General features: G+C 33.3%; 3 protein-coding genes across 4 annotated transcripts; all 3 read left to right on the top strand.

The window, feature by feature from the left end:
- The first annotated feature begins 352 nt into the window (after window positions 1–352).
- Window positions 353–4,314, top strand: LOC132636886 (cytokinin dehydrogenase 3-like). The gene is made up of 5 exons (XM_060353944.1): window positions 353–1,091; window positions 1,804–1,931; window positions 2,104–2,361; window positions 2,823–3,091; window positions 3,768–4,314. Exons 1-5 carry the CDS (start codon window positions 440–442, stop codon window positions 4,057–4,059), a joined length of 1,599 nt encoding a protein of 532 aa, XP_060209927.1. The 5' UTR covers window positions 353–439; the 3' UTR covers window positions 4,060–4,314.
- An 8,285-nt stretch (window positions 4,315–12,599) lies between these two features.
- LOC132638800 (uncharacterized) lies at window positions 12,600–13,939 on the top strand. Its single transcript, XM_060355568.1, has 3 exons — window positions 12,600–13,083; window positions 13,239–13,263; window positions 13,361–13,939. The coding sequence occupies exons 1-3, from the start codon at window positions 12,977–12,979 to the stop codon at window positions 13,640–13,642; spliced, it is 414 nt and encodes a 137-aa protein (XP_060211551.1). The 5' UTR covers window positions 12,600–12,976; the 3' UTR covers window positions 13,643–13,939.
- Window positions 13,940–15,905: 1,966 nt separating this feature from the next.
- Window positions 15,906–18,124, top strand: LOC132638802 (uncharacterized). Of its 2 annotated transcripts, none has more exons than XM_060355569.1 (3): window positions 15,906–16,092; window positions 17,412–17,546; window positions 17,951–18,124. In XM_060355569.1, exons 1-3 carry the CDS (start codon window positions 15,910–15,912, stop codon window positions 18,116–18,118), a joined length of 486 nt encoding a protein of 161 aa, XP_060211552.1. In that variant the 5' UTR covers window positions 15,906–15,909; the 3' UTR covers window positions 18,119–18,124. The 2 variants fall into 2 exon arrangements, 1 of the variants encoding a protein (XP_060211552.1); XR_009581894.1 differs by lacking the exon at window positions 15,906–16,092 and adding an exon at window positions 16,370–16,504.
- Window positions 18,125–18,443: the final 319 nt, after the last annotated feature.

Raw genomic sequence — 18,443 nt, forward strand, 5'->3', positions numbered from 1 at the left:
TTAAAAAAGGTTTCTTAAAAACATGAAAATGACTTTTCTGCTAGAAGTAAAAAAAGCAAGTTATAGAAGAGGTATTTCATACCGATAATTAGTTCCCCCACCCACCCCTCACCCCAGTCCTGGCGCACCCTATCCTTGCCCCATAATGTTTTTCTATGTTATATATAAATATTTTTGGAATAATAATTTATACTTATGTACAATTACCAACAAATAAGTAAGAAAACCACTTAATTTTTAGGAGTAACTTTTTTTCAGAAAACATTGTTTCCTTCATAGCAACTCACCCTTAATTTCTTACTTATTTCCATGCAAATTACTTCCCCCCTCTCTATATATATAGCCTCATACCACTCTCTCTTTCCTTCACCAAAATATAATCACCTACTCCTTTTTATTCTTCTTTCCTTCCCATTCTTCTTTCCCTAAATAGTAAAATATGGCTAAGGTTTTTTCCCCTGGTTATAATCTCATTATTTTCTTCATTATGATCAGTCGTTTAATGTCCATTATAGGAAAGTCAAGCCCTTGGAATCCTTCAATTCCTTATGATATTCTATCCCTTAATATTTCATCTAAACTTAGCATAAATTCAGATGCCATTAGAGCATCTTCGAAAGATTTTGGAAAAATTGTTCAAGAAATATTACCAGCTGCAGTTCTTTATCCTTCTTCTGTTAATGACATAATTAACCTCATTCGATTTTCCTATGAACTTTCTGTCCCTTTTCCTGTAGCAGCCAGAGGTCATGGCCATTCCATTAGGGGACAAGCCATGGCTCCAAATGGGGTTATTGTGGACATGAAATCTTTAAATAATAATAATAATGATAATGATGATAGAAATAATGGGAATTGTGGAATTAGGGTTTCTTGGGATTCTTCTTTAGGGTTTTATGCGGATATCGGAGGTGAGCAGTTATGGATTGATGTTCTTCATGCCACCCTCAAGCATGGCCTAGCACCTGTCTCGTGGACGGATTATTTGTACCTCACCGTTGGTGGTACGCTCTCTAACGCCGGAATTAGTGGACAAATTTTCCGGCATGGTCCTCAAATAAGTAATGTTCATGAAATGGATGTTATTACAGGTAAATCAGTAATATCAAAACTTACAGTTTAGTGGTATCAGTCGAAGTCTCAGTTCTCATTATCATCTTTCTCCCTTTTTGGTCTCCCAATACAATAGAAAATTCTATACAAGTAATTACATAAATGCTTAATTTTAAGCAATATTCTTTTTTTTTTCCAACATTATAATTGATATTTCATATTTTTCATAAAGTTCACATAAAGATAAAAGGTCTTTCTATTTTTTTTTTTTCATGGCTTATATTGTAAGTACAAGAAAAAAGAAGATGGGAAGATAGATAGTCATTATCAAAACTTAGTTAAGGTTTGAAACATGTCATGTCATGTTTGGGGACTAACCATATAAGATTCTTTTAGAAGTTTATACTGATCTAGTCATAGATTTATTCTTTTAACACGTAAAAGGATGTGCCTAGTATCCATAGGTTGTAATGTCTCTTTTTCCACCTGGAAGATCTTGTAGGTAAGATTCAACTGACACTAAAATATGTCAGAAAAATCTATACTTAATTGCAAGTGGCAGCTTTATACTGGCCAATTTACCAGTGCATGACCAACACACTAGTTTATCAGTGCATGACCAACACACTAGTTTATATATTAATTTCCTACACAATTAATTTGGGGAATAATATACTTTTGCATGATGTTAATGATAATATAATTAAATGAGTGTGTACTTAATTTATTTTGTCTCATGTTTGGTTTCAGGTAAAGGGGAATTTGTGACTTGCTCCAAACACATGAATTCAGAATTGTTCTTTTCAGTTTTAGGAGGTTTAGGGCAGTTTGGAATAATAACCAGGGCAAGAATTGTCTTAGATAAAGCCCCAACAAGAGTAAGTATATAATCCTCAGCTTTATTTTATATGGCGATATTCGACTGAGCACAAAGTTCCAGATTTTTTTTTTTTTTTTTTAGAATTTGTGATTTAAATATGCCAAATGATCAGAGTTAAATTGTACCAAATATATAGATCTATAATGATTTTGCATTTATTTTTCTTGTAGGTGAAATGGGTGAGAATGTTGTATGATGATTTCTCAAAATTCACAAAAGATCAAGAACATCTTATTTCAATTGATGGATTGGACTATGTTGAAGGCTCACTAATGATGGAACAAAGCTCTGTAAATAACTGGAGATCTTCATTTTTCTCACCTTCCAATCAGACCAAAATTAGTCGCTTGTTATCCCAAAATGGAATTATCTATTGCTTAGAAATGGTCAAGTACTATGATGATCACACTGCTAAAACTATTGATGAGGTATGCACCATGCATATTTACTATTGGAATAGTACTTAATAGACAGATACCTTAAACTGCAATGTTATTTTTTAACATTGTCCCTACTCACCTGCTTTTACAAGGACGATCACTTATATTCCCACTATTTTGGTTTATGTGATGCATTTTAATTACTTTTTAATTTATTTTAAAAGAATGATATCTTTCTAATTTTAGAAATAATTTAACTTTAAACTTTTCATTTTATCCTAAGCGAGATAATATATAGTCAAACAAATATATATGGCTTGTTATGAACTACAAGCTTTAATAGTCACTTTTTCTTACTTAAATACTGTGCTTGTTCAAAGTGGATCACATAAACCGGAACAGAAAGAGTAGTATACATTAAAAGAGTAGTATTTTAACTGGGTATAGAATATTTACAATACTATGTTACAACACTAGATTTGTTCTTATTTTGTTTAATATTTGTGCAGGACTTGAAGAAGTTGGCAAAAGGGTTGAACTATTTGCCTGGATTTATGTTCAAGAAAGATGCCACTTTTGTGGAATTTCTGAATAGAGTAAGAAGTGGGGAACTAGAGCTGCAATCAAAAGGAATGTGGGATGTTCCTCATCCATGGCTCAATCTGTTTGTACCAAAGTCATCTATCATGGATTTCAATGCTGCTGTTTTTGTAGACATCATTCTCAGACAAAACAAACCAGCAGGGCCCATCCTTGTCTACCCAACAAGCAGGAAAAAGTACTGAAACTTTCTTTTCACCGTCTTTGCAAACCCCCCCCCCCCCCAACCACCACCACAAGAGATATTGAATTATAATTTACATATACAGATATTTTTCTAGAAAAAAGTTACACTATCAAATCATTTTATCTATACCTTATGTTTAAGATTATAAAGTTCGCTTTTTATAAAAACTAAATTACTTATAGATATCTTTCGGCCGACTGATGATATAAAAAACTTACATTCTTGACGTATGTAACCTAAACTCTAATATTAATAATGTTTTTTAAGGAGTTTAAGCTAAATACAATGTCAATTTTACACAATCGGATTAGATGTACTGTTGTAGTATGTAAACTGTCTTATTTTCAAACAAGGGTGGAGTTAGAGTATAACTTATGGAATTGGTCTAATGCAGTAGCTTTTGATCGACCCTTGTATTTGTCTTTAGAAAAAAACACTAAATATACACAAATTATTAATTTAGAATCCGGTAACCTAAAAGGACTAGAATTTCGATCCCATAAGCTTCAACTCCACCTCTATTTGCAAGATTACAAAATTTACTTTTATGGAAACTTACCTATAAATATTCACTTTTATGGAAACTTACTTATAAATATTCTTTACGTGGCCTAATTTTTTTAAAAAAAATTAACGACACTAATAATATATGCAACTTAAAATGCAGATGGGATGATAGGATGTCAGCAGTGATACCAGAGGAGGAGACATTTTACTGTGTGGGGCTATTGCATTCTGCAAGTGGATATGATGAGTGCAAAATTTTGGATGACCAAAATGAAGAAATCTTGAACTACTGTGATAAAGCTGGCCTAAACATAAAGCAGTATCTTCCACATTACAAAACAAAGGAAGATTGGACAAAACATTTTGGGAAAAATTGGAACATTTTTCAACAAAGGAAAACTCAGTTTGATCCAAAGATGATTCTATCACCTGGACAAAGAATTTTTAATTAGCTTTTCACCAATAAGAGGTAGGATAAAGCATAGGGATTGGGGCATGTATTTAATTAGTTGTATTGAGCTACAAATAGATTAAAGTAGAGTCAAGTTATTACTGTTTTAGTTGACATTTGTTTCAGCTGGTATTATACTGGAAGATGAACTGAATGATGTAGTGTTTTTACTTAATTATAATATATCCAGTCTTTTGCACCAAAAAAGAAGGAAAAAAAATATATAAACTATATAAAAGTCTAAATTCTTTTGTGAGTCACACGCTTAAATCATCTAGGAGAAGATATTCCAGTACCATAATTAGCGCATTCTCCAACATTACCAAAACAAATTCGTGCATTGTCATTCACCAGAAAATCTGCTTACTGGTTCGCCCCTCCAAATATGTTTAACAAGGCCTTGTTTGTTTTCAGCAAATATTTACAATCTTCAATTATAGTCCTAAGAGGTTGGTATTGTATGTCCTCCTCTTTGATAAGCTTGACAACAAGCAGACAGTTCTTTATATACCACTTTCATTGATATCATCTCTGAAAATTTATCCAAAACAGCATCTCCAATTTGTGTCTCGATGTTGTCATTAGTATATATATTCAGTTTAATTTTTTCTGCACAAGGGGAAGACTAGACTATTCAGTTTAATCTTGAACTCCTTCTGGATGGATAGACAATTGTATAGAATGTATAACTTTGATGTACCTTAATAGGTACTCCTTTTGTATAGGAGAGAACAGTATTAGTCTCTCATCTCCGAATGTATTTTTGTAAGCTTATATGAAATCTTACTTGCTTGAAAGAATGGAGCTTGTTCCATACTAAGTTGGTACAGGAAGTTAACCTCTTCTGTTGTGCACTTTACTTCAATGATATATATAAATATGTTGTCATCCATTGAGATGGGAGATATTGAAAAAAAAAAAAGAGGGAAATTATGCTTCAACAATTTCTTTCGGAAACAGCCTTCCTACCTAAGATAGGGGTAAGGTCTACGTACAATCTACCCTCCCCAGACCCCACATTGTGGGACTCACTGGGTATCTTGTTGTTGTTGTAGTATTATGCTTCAACAATTTCTCTAGTATAATCACTAATATATTTGCATCCGGTATTTCAAAATATACCACACATTAATACGTATAAATGTAACACTGTATTGGTTTTAATATCATCTAGTCATCAATCAAGCAATAACTTGGTATTCACAGCTTCAATCTCATTAGATGAGATGAACTTGCTCCATATTAATTTTTTGACTTTGGTTGAGTATAAGATAATAATAATGTCTTAGCTTTTTGGTTGCATTTAACCTTTCAAATGGAACATTTTCTCTCAAGTGAAATGGTCACTTTCTGCAGAAAAATCGACAATGATGACAAGTAGATCTTTCACACGAGGCAACTATGATGAATGTAATACTTTTCTTTTCTCTGAACTTTATGATTGTTCCATTTTTCTTTCTTTATTTTGATGAAGAAGATGAAGAAAAGAAAAAGAAAAAGATGGAATGAGGCAAATTTGGAAATAAAAAGAATGCAAAAGGGTCAAAAATATTCTTGAATTATCTGAATTAGAGCACTTTTATCCTCTATTATTGTTTTTTGAATTATCTAAAATAATATTTTCACCTAATTGAAAAAAAAATCTTTTTCTATAGCATCAATCATATGTAAGAGAGTACCCTTTATGATTTTTGAGCCAAAAATTGTAAAAGTAAAAAGTGACCTTCAAATGAACTCTTATAAAAAAGAAAAAAAATAACAATCTTTGATTAAGAAAGGATTAAACAAATGTGAGTTTAGATTAATGATACGGTGCAGAATGTTGGATTGTATGGAAAGGCAAAACGCTGCTAAAATCTAAATAAACAGTTTAAGAAATAGCCATATCTTTGTTCCTTTTACCTTTGTGGTTGCCTTTCTTTATCCTGTCTTGATTTCCTAGATTCGCAGGTTTGTTTGTTTTTTTTTTTTCTTTCATTCGTACACATATTAGGACTCGACTAAATACATATTTGCACCGAAAAGTCTCACATTGTTGGGCAAAGCGCTCCCTAAAAAAGATGCTATGTACCCAGAGGGATTCGAACCTGAAACCTCTGGTTAAGGATGAAAATAGATAGACCTCTGATTTCTTAAGTTTTTTTTTTTTTTTTTTAATATACAAATTCCCTGTCTGTATTATTGTTTTAAAAAAAAAAATTGCATCCTTCAAAATGATAACGAATAGCCTTACCCATAAGGATATTTATCTCTCTTTTATCTGTCTCGATTGCTTAATTAGCACTCCATCAATTGAGCAATAACGATAGATTCAGAAAAAAAAAAATGTTAGATGTTTTGAAACAAATTTGGTTGACCAATATTATACTCCTATATGCCAAAGCAATAACACTTGCTCTTCGTTCAAAAAGGACGACATAATTCAAAACATGAGAATCAAATCATCAAAATTTTGAAGTTGATATAAAAAGAACTATAAATCACAATCCCTTATGATTAAAAACACTTAATAAAGTGTTTGAAAAATATCATCAAAAATAACATACCCAGTGTAATCCCATTATTTGAAATCATCATACCATAAAAATTCTCAAATGGCCAAACCTTAATCGAAGAAATCTTTATTTTTACTGAGTTTAATATATTTAGTCCATTTTACTCAATAATTGTGTTACTGGGCCGCGGGCCCTCTGATATTGGGCAGATTTCAGGGAGTCGCCTGCCAGTTTAGCCCAGTTAGAATTTTGCTAAGTACGAGTCCATAATGGGCAATTTGCAGGATTACCTTTCGCTGGGAGTGGTCTTTAATTTTTACCCCTCAAAATGGTGGTCTTTAAATTTTGCCCTTCAGGCATTACATGGCACAGGCAGAATTTGCATGGGCAGAAATTTTGCCTGTGCCCATGCAAATTCTGCCTTAAGGACCAACTAGGCAGAATTTGCATGGCAGATTTGAAAAATTCTGCCTTGCGATTTTTTATTTATTTTTTACTGAGCTGGGGTTCGAACCCACAACCTCAGGGTGTTAGGCGAGGGGCAAAACTTAAAGACCACAATTTGAAGGGCAAAAATTAAAGACCACCCCAAATGAAGGGCAATCCGCGCAACAAAAAAAGGTCCATAATAGATCTAGCAAATCATTGGGAAATTTGCACGATTGTGCTCATTCGGGGGTTGTCTTTATTTTTTTTCCCCTCAAATTGTTGGTCTTTAGTTTTTGTCCTTCGCTTAAAAACCCATGGATTCTGGGTTTGAATCCCCGCTCAGTCAAAAATTAAAAAATATTCGCAAGGCAGAATTTGCCAGCAAAACTCTACCTAGGCAGAGTTTTCTACATTATAACGTTGAGTTTGCCTTAAGGCTGCAAATTCTCCCTTATAAGGCAGAGTTTGCCTTCAAGCATAAGGCAAACTCAGAGTTTGAATTCAAAACTCTGTCTTGCGATTTTTTTTTAAAGTTTTGACTTAGCAGGGGTTCGATTCCGGAACCCATGAGTTTTTAGGCGAAAGCCAAAAATTAAAGACAAACAATTTGAGGGTAAAAATTAAAGCCCAGTGCCTTTGAAGGGAAATCCGCGCAAAATACAATTGCAAATCATTGAGGTAGAAATTCCATTGGCAAGAGCCTAAGACAAGCTTAATTGATGGCTCCAAAATGTTAAAATAGGCCCAATGGGCCTCATGCGAATTTCGCATAATTGATCTAGAAGTGAAAGATTGTTGTAGATTGAGGATCAATGTTCCGAAGCAAAATTTTGAATTCTCTTTGTGAAAATTTTGGATCTTCCACTGAGTGGTGGAGTGAAATAAGCTCGAATAAAGAGATATAGAACTCGGAATATATTCAAATATCAATTATATGCTAAGTTTTGTATAGAAAAAACCGGAAGAATAAACTGTCGAAACTGACCGAAATCAAATTAATTAGTCCGACTGATCTGTATATAAACAATACCCCAATAGATATGTGGGATGTGTATATGTATTACAAATCTTAACTATGTATATTAAACAAAGGATAGTTAATGTAAAATCATTTCTTCGAAAGAGAGTAGAACGTCCAAAGATCACTCATCAAGAAGATCGCTCATCAATAATAAAAAGCCGTCATTCTTTTAACTCCAATAAGTGAGCATCATTAAATTGACTTTACCAAACACCTTACAATAAGAACTTTCTAACTTATCCGCGGGCAAATAAGTGGATCAGAGTGTACTTGTAATATGAACAGAATCTTCCATGTTCAATAAGGTCCATTGAAAAAACCAAAGGAAGTTGTAAGATTTAATTTGTCACAATTCATGCTATCTTTTCTTAGGATCACACAATTTGGGAAAACGAAAGAAAATAATGAGAAATATGAAGACCATAAGAAGACTATTACTAAAAAATATAATAAGTAAAAATAAAAGCACATCACATAAAATTAAAACAAGAATCATAGTGTTACATTGTGGACTTTGACCGCTATTTTTCCACACTCTTGGCTGGCTCATATCTGTCCCCTACTCTAGTGCTACTCTTTTCCTTTAGAAAAATTCCATATTCTACTTTTTGCTACTTTTCTTCAGAATTTTCACATATTGATGTAACCATTTGTATTCAGCATTCGTTGCCCGCCTAATTTTTATTCGTGTTGCATAGGATTCATTTAAGAAGAAAACGCTACCGGCAGAGGATTTAATTGGATTCATTCAAGAAGGAAACGCTACCTGTAGAGGATTTAATTATTTTTAAAACTTAAATCCAAGACGTCTAATTAAGGACAGAAGAATGACACCCATCCCACCATACCCTTCCGTCATTTTTAAGATCTTTTATTAAGACTTGTTGCCCCATATCACTCTCTTCTTTTGGTTGGGACATTTTTGTTTCCTTTTCATAGTACTGTGGACCCTCCCTAGGTAGATGTAAGCCCGTCAACCGGTCCGAACCGGCAACCGATTATAAAATCGGCCGGTTTTCGATCTAAAAATCGAAACCTGACACCGGTTTTCGGTCTAAAAATCGGAACCTGACACCGGTTTCGGTTTAACCGGTTCCGGTTTACCGGTTTGAAACCCCAAACCGGAACCGGTCCGGTTCAAAACGTCCAAAACCTCTTCTTCTTTTTTTTGTATAGTATATGTATATTATAGTATTTATTAGTATATTGTAGGTATATTTACATATGTTATATAAGTTTATATATATATAACTTATATATATATATATATATATATATATGTAAGTTATATATAACTTATATAAATATATGTATATTCTTAGTATATTCTTAAGTAAGATGTATCATGTATATTATAAGTATATTCTTAGTATATTTTAGGTATATTCCTAACTTAATATATGTAAAAATATGAACACAAGTAAATAGAAGAAAGCTCAATGAGCTATATATTTTATTCATTCTTGGATAACATTTATTTGCAAGTTGTAGTTTTTTTAACTTGCAAATAATACATGAGTTGCAAAGAAATAGTAGAATAATAAAATCACCAATTCTCAATCATTTGGTTAATTTCCCCCATATCATAATCGGCCATGGAGATATCTTCAAAGTCTTCCATTTGGTCCGGTCCACTTGCTATCAAATCTTCAATCTCTTCCTCTTCGCCTTCCTCCGCTTCTAAGTTCTGGTTGCGTCGCTCCGATCTAATCCAATCACGAATGCACACTAGTACTTGCAAGCTAAAGCCGGATAATGAGTGTCTATGGTCTCCAATTTGTTGTCTTCCCTGGCTAAATGCACTCTCTGAAGCCACGGTTGATACTTGAACCGTAAGGATATCTCGAGCCATTCTTGAGAGTATCGGATGACTTGCCTTGTATTTCTTCCACCATGCTAAGACGTCCAGCTCATCTAGTTCCTTGATATCCACATTTGGCTGCATCAAATAAAAGTGATATTCATCAAAGTTTGCATTACAAGAAGGAGTTGGATGTGAATGTAAAACTTTTAAACCCGACAAGCCCTTTTTGCTACTTTAAGAAGTAGTAGGGCGTGGAGCAACGGGTGTAGCATGTTCTTCCAAACTAGAATAATGAGTAAAAACTTTTCTAAACTCATCATCAATAGCGGTTTCGGCTTCAGCTAAAGATGGTTGAACTCCCTCTTCAACTTCTAAAAATGTATAAATTTGACCGACCAATGCTTTAGTATAAGACACTTTTAAACAAGGATTTAAAAGAGAACCCAAAATAAATAAAGTTGGGATGGAAAAAAAATAGTTCTTAAATTTTGTTGTCATATCAAAAATAGTCGCTTGATAACCTGGTTTATATTTATATTCTTGTAAAACTCTAGTTATTTCTGCTAAGTAGGCTAAAATTTCGGTTACCGTGTGATAGAATTGTCTAGAAAAAGCAAGAGTTGCATTATAAAAAATTTCTAAGAGTTCAACACATTCCTTAACATCTTCCAAATTCGTAAAATTTAACCAATCATCACTATTAATATTATATTTGTTGTGAACTTGTTGTATGGGAATCCTATACTCATATGCTTGTTGTAGCATAATGTAAGTGTAGTTCCACCTAGTCTCAAATTCTCCTAGGTCTAAGGTTATTTTCCACACAAGCATTCTTAAAATCTCTAATTCTTCCCCTATTAGCATTACAAAAAAGAAATGCAACCGCGTCTCTAACTTTTTGAATAGAATCGTCAAAACGCATAAGACCATCTTTAACAATTAAGTTTAAAATGTGACAACTACATCTTACATGAAAAATATTTCTTAGCGAAGGGTTTAGTTCTCTTTTTAAAAGACCAATCGCCTTTGTATTATTAGAAGCATTATCTAAAGCAATACAAAGTGTTTTTCTATAAATGTTAAAAAATCTCATAATAGTAGACATTGAATCCGCTAAAAAATTTTCATCGTGACGACCTTTTCCTTCATCATATAAAAAAGCTATAATTCTTTTTGGCATAACCCAGTTGTCATAAACCCAATGACATGTAATAGCAAAAAAATCTAACTTGTTAAGACTAAGACCCAAATCAGCGGTAAGAGAAACATTACAATTTAAAGAATTAAATACATGGCGCAAATAAAATCTATATTTTTTATACAAATCTATAACATCCGCTCTACAAGTACTTCTAGGAATATCCTCAAATAACGGATTATAACAACGTTGAATGTAAGTAACAAACCCCAAACCCGAAGGAAAGGAAAATGGTAAACAATCATAAGCTACCATTTTAGCGGTTGACTTACGAGTTCTAGGCGGTTTGTCTTGTGTATGTGATTGTGCAGGACATGTATCTCCTATGGGATTTTCGGGGGGTTGTGTTTCATCATCATCATTATCATCATCAATTTCATTATAAGTATCGGTATAATGTTGTTGCATTGCCTCATGACCTAAAAGTGGATTATTTCCACCAATATCAATACCTAAATTAGGTGTTTCTTCCACAAATGTTTCCTCATTAAGCCCACGCCTAACAATACCACTACTACCGGCACCGCTTCTAAATCTCTTCGCCATTATTAAATAGAATTAATTTAAATCACAAGAAAATGAATTGCAGCAAATTAAATTGCGTAAATTAAATTGCGAAAAATAAAGATAGAGTTGGAACGAAGGTACCAAATTGTCGGACTAATTTCCAGCAAAGTGAAGGCGGCTACAATTGCAAATCCACCAAAGCTACTTCGGATTGTTGCAAAATCACCAACTCCACCAACAATATTATAATTGCAAATTAATAATTGAAACTATAATAAGACTTTATAATATTTATTTGAGAGAAATTTAAATATTTATTTGAGAGAAATTTAAAGTGGCTAATTGTTGCAAAGTAACTATAATTGAGAGATTGAAATTTGAGAGAAAGAGAAGAGTGAATTGGTGTGGATTTAGGAAATGGAGAGGGGTTTATATAGGGGTGGGAGATGGGTTAAAGTGTTAAAAAAAGTTTGGGAGGCTTGGGGGGAAAAAAACACTACTAAAAAATCAACTAAAATTTTATCTCATTATATAGTGGCGGATTAGCAACGAAAACTGAGTTTCGTTACTAATAATTAGCGCGAATTTTTGGCGCCTTAAATTTCACTACAGATTTAGCAACAGAAGAGGCGCGACAAATTTTATTTTTAATTAGCGACGGATTCAGCAACGAAATATCCGTCACTAGGCCTTTAATTTTTCTACAAAAAAATATATATTTGCAGCAACGGAATATTTTGTCGCAATATTAATTATTAAAAGAAATGAATGTATTATTTAGCGACGGAATATAAAATCCGTCGCTATTCCGTAGTTAAATGTAAAAAAAAAAAAAAGATATCTTCTAGCGAGGGTACACATTATTTCATTTCCAAACACAGCAGCCAACACGGATAGAGAGATAGACTGTGCGAAATTGCTAACATAGAGAGAGAGAGCACAACATAGATCAAAATAATGTGAATCTAGGGTTTCTATTGTGTTTTTCTCTTCTTCTACTGCAACTTTTATCTAAAGGAAAGGTATGTTTTGATTTTTCTATGTTTTATGGGCAGTTTCTTTCTTCTTTATCTCCTTCTTTGTATTTTTTGACATTAAATCTATCTGTGTTTTCTTGCTTATTATCTAAAGGACAGAGTGTCTTTAAGTATTTTTTTGGGCTAAAATCGAAGTTGGGTGTGTTGAAAACTGTTGGGTTTATAATTTATTTGAAGGTTAAGTGTTGGGAATCTCTATTTCGGCCAAAATCTGATGAAAATGGAAATTCGACCTTTGTTTGTGCTAAATCTTGTAGGATAATATTATTTGGTGGTTAAAGTTTGTTTTAATTCGTTGCATGTCGAGAAAAAGCTTGAAGAACTCAACATTCTTTATATTCTGTGATTTGAAATCAGTGTTAGTGAACTGGATTTCTTACTCGATTTTTTTTGTTTCAGTTTGTCATTTTTTTTAACTAAAAGGTGAATGATATTTTCTGTTTCAATAAGTTATTTCAGCTTGTTCTTCTCTCTTAGCAGCATTCTCATTAGCAAAATGTATCGTTTTGTAGCAAATCTTGCTTCCAAAGCCAGGTAATATTCACATTTTATAACTTGGATTTTTCTGTTAGAAAAATGTATTCTTTATTACTTTTAAGAAATACCCATTTTCTTGTTTTTCTTTTTTGTGTTAGAAAAATGTAATCTTTATTACTTTTAACAAATACCCATTTTCTTGTTTTGTACAGAGTGGCAAGAACCAACACCCAACAAGTGAGTACTATTTTGCAAGATACTTTTTTTTTTTTTTGATATAGATCAAGAAGAGCTGTATTTTGGATTGTCTGTTTATAAATGGTTTTTGTTGCAGATTGGTGGAAGGTTAAATTGGAGTAGAAGTTATGCTGCAAAGGATATTAGATTTGGTGTTGAAGCTCGAGCTGCAATGCTTCAAGGTATTGAAGAACTTGCTGATGCTGTTAAAGTCACTATGGGTCCAAAGGTGAATTTTTTATCAACCCCATTAGTCAATACACTCTGTTTGTTACATAGATTGTTTATATATTTATATGTAAACAATTCAACCCCATTAGTGAATACACACTGTTTGTTACATAGATTGTTCATATATTTATATGTAAACAATGTTTAGTATAAAATATTGTGACTTATAGTACTTGAAATGTTACTGCATCTTTAGAAGCTGAAATAAGTGTCAGGTTGCTGATTGTTTTTTAGGCAAGCAACTGCTATAGTGGAGACATATTTTGTGCCTTACTTTGCTATTTGATGAACTGCTACTACATTTGAATGAGTTTTGTATCTGCACTTTGAGAGTTGTTTACTGTGTTTGAATGATTGCATTTACAACAAACATATGTGGTCTTTGAGATAGAAACTCCTATACTTGATTGGTGCCTACTTTTGCCAAACAAGAATTGATGCTACATTGCGAAAATCCTGAATAAATATTGCTGCACTTTTACTCATTTTGCTGTTGTATGTTGGGGTAAAATTGTTGCTCTTAATATATAGTTGTGCATTTGATAGAAGCTGTTACACTTGACATGATTGTTGTCTTTTAGAAGGCAAAGAAATGACTGCATTTTGTTAAAATACAGAAGATGATATACTTTTTTTAAATGACATTTATTGAGACTGCAAGATCTGCGTAGTTCCTAGATCTCCTTCCGTCATTTTGTTATTAAAATGTTCATGCTGTATTGTGGAGAACTAGTATGATTACTTGAGATAAGACGATTACTCATGTCAAAATTCAATTATTATTGACAAAACGGTGAGAATGATTTCTGCTGAGTCTATTTGGGGCGTTTCGGCAATTCTTGCTCTTTTTGTATTGTAGCTATGTGTGCAGGCATAGATTGACATCATGCCAAGTTTATGTTTCTGTGCTTTACTGATTCTACTTGCGGAGTATAATATGCCCTTTGCTATTTGGTGATTTGTAACACTATGAAGTTGTAGTTGCAAGACTATAGCAGCCAACCGATAATTAATGATTCTAGCACTTTCTTGTTGGACAGGTGGTGTAGAGTATTATTTTCTCCCTTGGAATATGGAAACTGAAGCTTCTTTTGGTATTTGTAATTTCTTAAGGCAATTCAGCAGTTCCACTGCTGCTAGAAAAGTTGATTTTACAGACCTTACATAAGAATTGTATCTCATTTCTTGTTTACTGCATGAAAGAATATAGGAACCTTTTTGTTTGTACATATTAAAAGATAAAAAAAAAAGTATATCATCTACTGTTGTACTATGATTTTTCTACTGTAATCGATTTCAAATTGCAGTCATCCACATAAATGGTATCCGCAAATTGCAGTCATATTTATGCATTGGAGGTGATTTTCTTTAGCATCATTGTGGTTAGTCTTTGTGTATCTTTTATTATATGGATACTCCATATTAATGGACTAATTTTTTCGTCCTGTTTCTAATGTCCGTAAGAAGATTTTGACCTGATGAATGTTGAAGGAGTTACAATAGGGAATGTGGCAAGCCATCTCCAGGTATATTTATATATATTTTCATATGTTTCCTTTAATCTGCTTTATATTTTTACAAATGGTATATATGTATGCTTTTTGTTACTGCTCAGATATATGTATGCTTAGATATATGTATGCTTTTGTTACAAATGGGATATAAAGCTGCATTGCTGTTGATGTTCTATGTTGTTACTGGTGTGCTTTTAGTACAGTATTTTTAGCATTTTTGTACTGCTAATGCTAATGAAATGCAGTGCAAAAATGCTAGTTTTTCAGCATTTCTACACTGCGTTTTCAGCATTTCTGCACTGCGTTTCAACATTTCTGCACAATTTTCAGCATTTCTGCACAGCGTTTCAGCGTTTCAGCATTTCTGCAATGCGTTTCAGCATTTCTGCACAGTTTTTCAGCATCTCTGCACTGCGTTTCAGCATTTCTGCACAGTTTTTCAGCATTTCTGCACTGCGTTTCAGCATTTCTGCACAACGTTTCAGCATTTCTGCACAGTTTTTCAGCATTTTTGCACTGCGTTTTCAGCATTTCTGCACTGCGTTTCAGCATTTCTGAAATGCAGTGCAAAAATGCTAAAAATACTGTACTAAAATGCTGGAACTTAGTACAGAAATGCTGAAAAACCTATGCAGAAATGCGAAAAATACAGTGCAAAAATACAAATATGCAGTGCAGAAAAAAATCACTGCTGAAGCACAACACTAACAAAATACTGAAACGCAGTTTAGAAAATCGTGCAGAAATGCTGAAATGCAGTGCAGAAATGCTGAAAACGCAGTGCAGAAATGCTGAAAAACTGTGCAGAAATGCTGAAACGCTGAAAAATTGTGCAGAAATGCTGAAACGCAGTGCAGAAATGCTGAAAAATTGTGCAGAAATGCTGAAAAACAGTTCAGAAATGCTGAAACGCTGTGCAGAAATGCTGAAAAATTGTGCAGAAATGCTGAAAAACTGTGCAGAAATGCAGACCATATCTCACCATATCTCCAATAGTTCCTTTGGAGGATCACAAGATCTTCAAATTATTGAGAAGTGCTATCCCATGCAGAAAAGTATATTCTTGACGTTGACAAATGAGCAGGTTTATTCTTAACTTTCTAATATATAGGTGTTGATCGTGTTCGTTTCCTTTGAACTTGAATGCCAATAAAGATGGCTGAATACAATCTATGAATTACCAATGTCGTTTCATGGTTTTCAATTACTGTTTATTAACTTGTCTATAAGAATGATTTGCTTGGAATAAGAAATACGTTTTAGTATGAAAATTGCAATGTAAATTGGCTACTTCGATTGAGTCTTTGTATATGTAAAACCATTATTCTAAGAAGTTACATTTTGCATAACTTGAGGGCTTATCGAAATCCCTAATTTGCTGCTAAACTTGAAATGGAGTGACTGCTGCCTGCTGTTGGTTTTTCGAGCCACATTTGGAGTTGGGTTTGTTGGTAAGAAACTGCTGCATTTTGGATCATTTGGCTGCTGAACTTCAGGTAAGCTATTACTGCATATTTTTGGTTAACCGTTACTGCAATTGGAGCCTTATCAGTGTTAAATGGGCAGGCAGTAGTTGCCACATTCTGTTGTATAAAACACTGTAAGGATCAAGGGTGCTATGTTGTTACATCTCCTTGTCAAGGTGTACTGTCTTAAAGGCTGTTGTGGCACTTTTAAATTCATTGTTGGGACAACCTTGAGATAATTTTGAGTGTTGTTGCACTGAAAACATATTGCTGCACTTGGTTTCTATTTTGAGAACTAAGGTGTAATGGTTGTGCAGTTCTGAATTTTAATGACTCATGCCTTTACATTTTGTTGTTTTGCTGGCCATTACCTACAGTTGGCTTCTATGATCGGTAATGAATTGAGATTAAATGGTTGCTTGGTTTTTGCCATAGCATTTTGTCCTAATAGTGAACGACATGTGCTACTACATTTTATGGGTTGTTGTTGTATTTGTGATTTGGCCATTGCATCTGATGAATTAAGCTCCTACATATCTTGGTGTTGGAACTGTTGTGCTATAAGGTTACTTGCTGTTCCATTTTGAACTAAGCCATTGCTTTTTTTTTTTTGGGGCTAAACATGAATCTGCATTGCTGTTGATGTTCTATTTTGTTACTGGTGTGCTTTTGCTGGAATTTGTAATACTGTTACTGCATATACCAAAGGCGACTTAATCTAAGGATGGGTACTTACAACCCCACCACAAGTCCACAACTAACTTAACCTTCCAGCTCTTATAATATACAAATGCCAATTAGTACCTAATTGTATATGCGAAGCTTATTTTTTTTTAGTCGGTCCAAAAAGAACACAGTTGTTATTGACTCTTGAATACAATTCAAAAATTTTTTTTAGTAATTTCTCCCATTGAATACAATTTAAATTTTTATGCAGGGGCAACCCCCTGATTGCATACTAAAGGACGCAAAAAACACCAGCAAGCTAAGTTATTCAAGTTTGCTTGGGAGCATTAATCCTATGAGAAGATCTAGAGTTTATCAAGCTTTGGCAGAAGAAGATATTGAAGCTGTAAGTAGATGAAATTCAAAACTAATGAATTATGAAATAGGGTCACTAGAAATCATACCTTTCTTATACTTGAACATTTGGATACTTTTCTCCATGTTACTTATAGTTTTGGTGTAAAGGGTTCTAGCTATGACGTGTAGATAATTGGGATATTTTGTTAAAATGGATGTGGTTGAACAACACAAGCATAGTGTATTGTATACATTTTCCAACCATCTAAGTGCTATTAATGCAATTGATTAAACTTATCAGTAAAACAGAAAGGAAAACATGAGCAGAAGGTGTAAACTTGTGGTAAGTAATGAAACATTATTGATTGAGAGTAGTTCTTTCTCAGGATTATACGGCTTAAGCTGTAACCGTGACAAGATATCGGATGGCTAAAGCTCTTTTAATTTTTGCAGGATGCCAAGGGCAATGATGTTGATCTCAGTCTGATATTGATCAATGTGAAGCATATTACGAAGTTGCTAGGGGAACAAGGAAGAGAAGAATATATGGTCTTGGATCTCAAGCACAAAGTTATCTGCTTTTTGTTGAAAAGAACAAAATTATGCACTAACAATACTTGATGGATGTGTGGGTTCTTTTGGTAGTTGACAGCTTGGTGTTGTCGGTGTTTTCGACTTAACGATTAGGATTTCGCTATCTATTTTGAATCTTTTTTATAAATATTATTTTATGTGAATGTCAGTTATTTTTAAGGGTATTTATTACTTTGTATTTAGTATGTGTTAACAGGTGTATTTAAAATAAAATAAAAAATTGGAAGAAAAATATTTGTGACAGATTTGCGACGGATTTTGGTCGTTGTTAGAGGGAAAACAGTAGGCTACAGACTGCGACAAACATTGTATTGTCGCTAAATGCATGCACAAATAATTCAAAGATTTTGCG

This window comes from Lycium barbarum, chromosome 4 (assembly GCF_019175385.1).
Source record: "Lycium barbarum isolate Lr01 chromosome 4, ASM1917538v2, whole genome shotgun sequence".
Taxonomy (NCBI): domain Eukaryota; kingdom Viridiplantae; phylum Streptophyta; class Magnoliopsida; order Solanales; family Solanaceae; genus Lycium; species Lycium barbarum.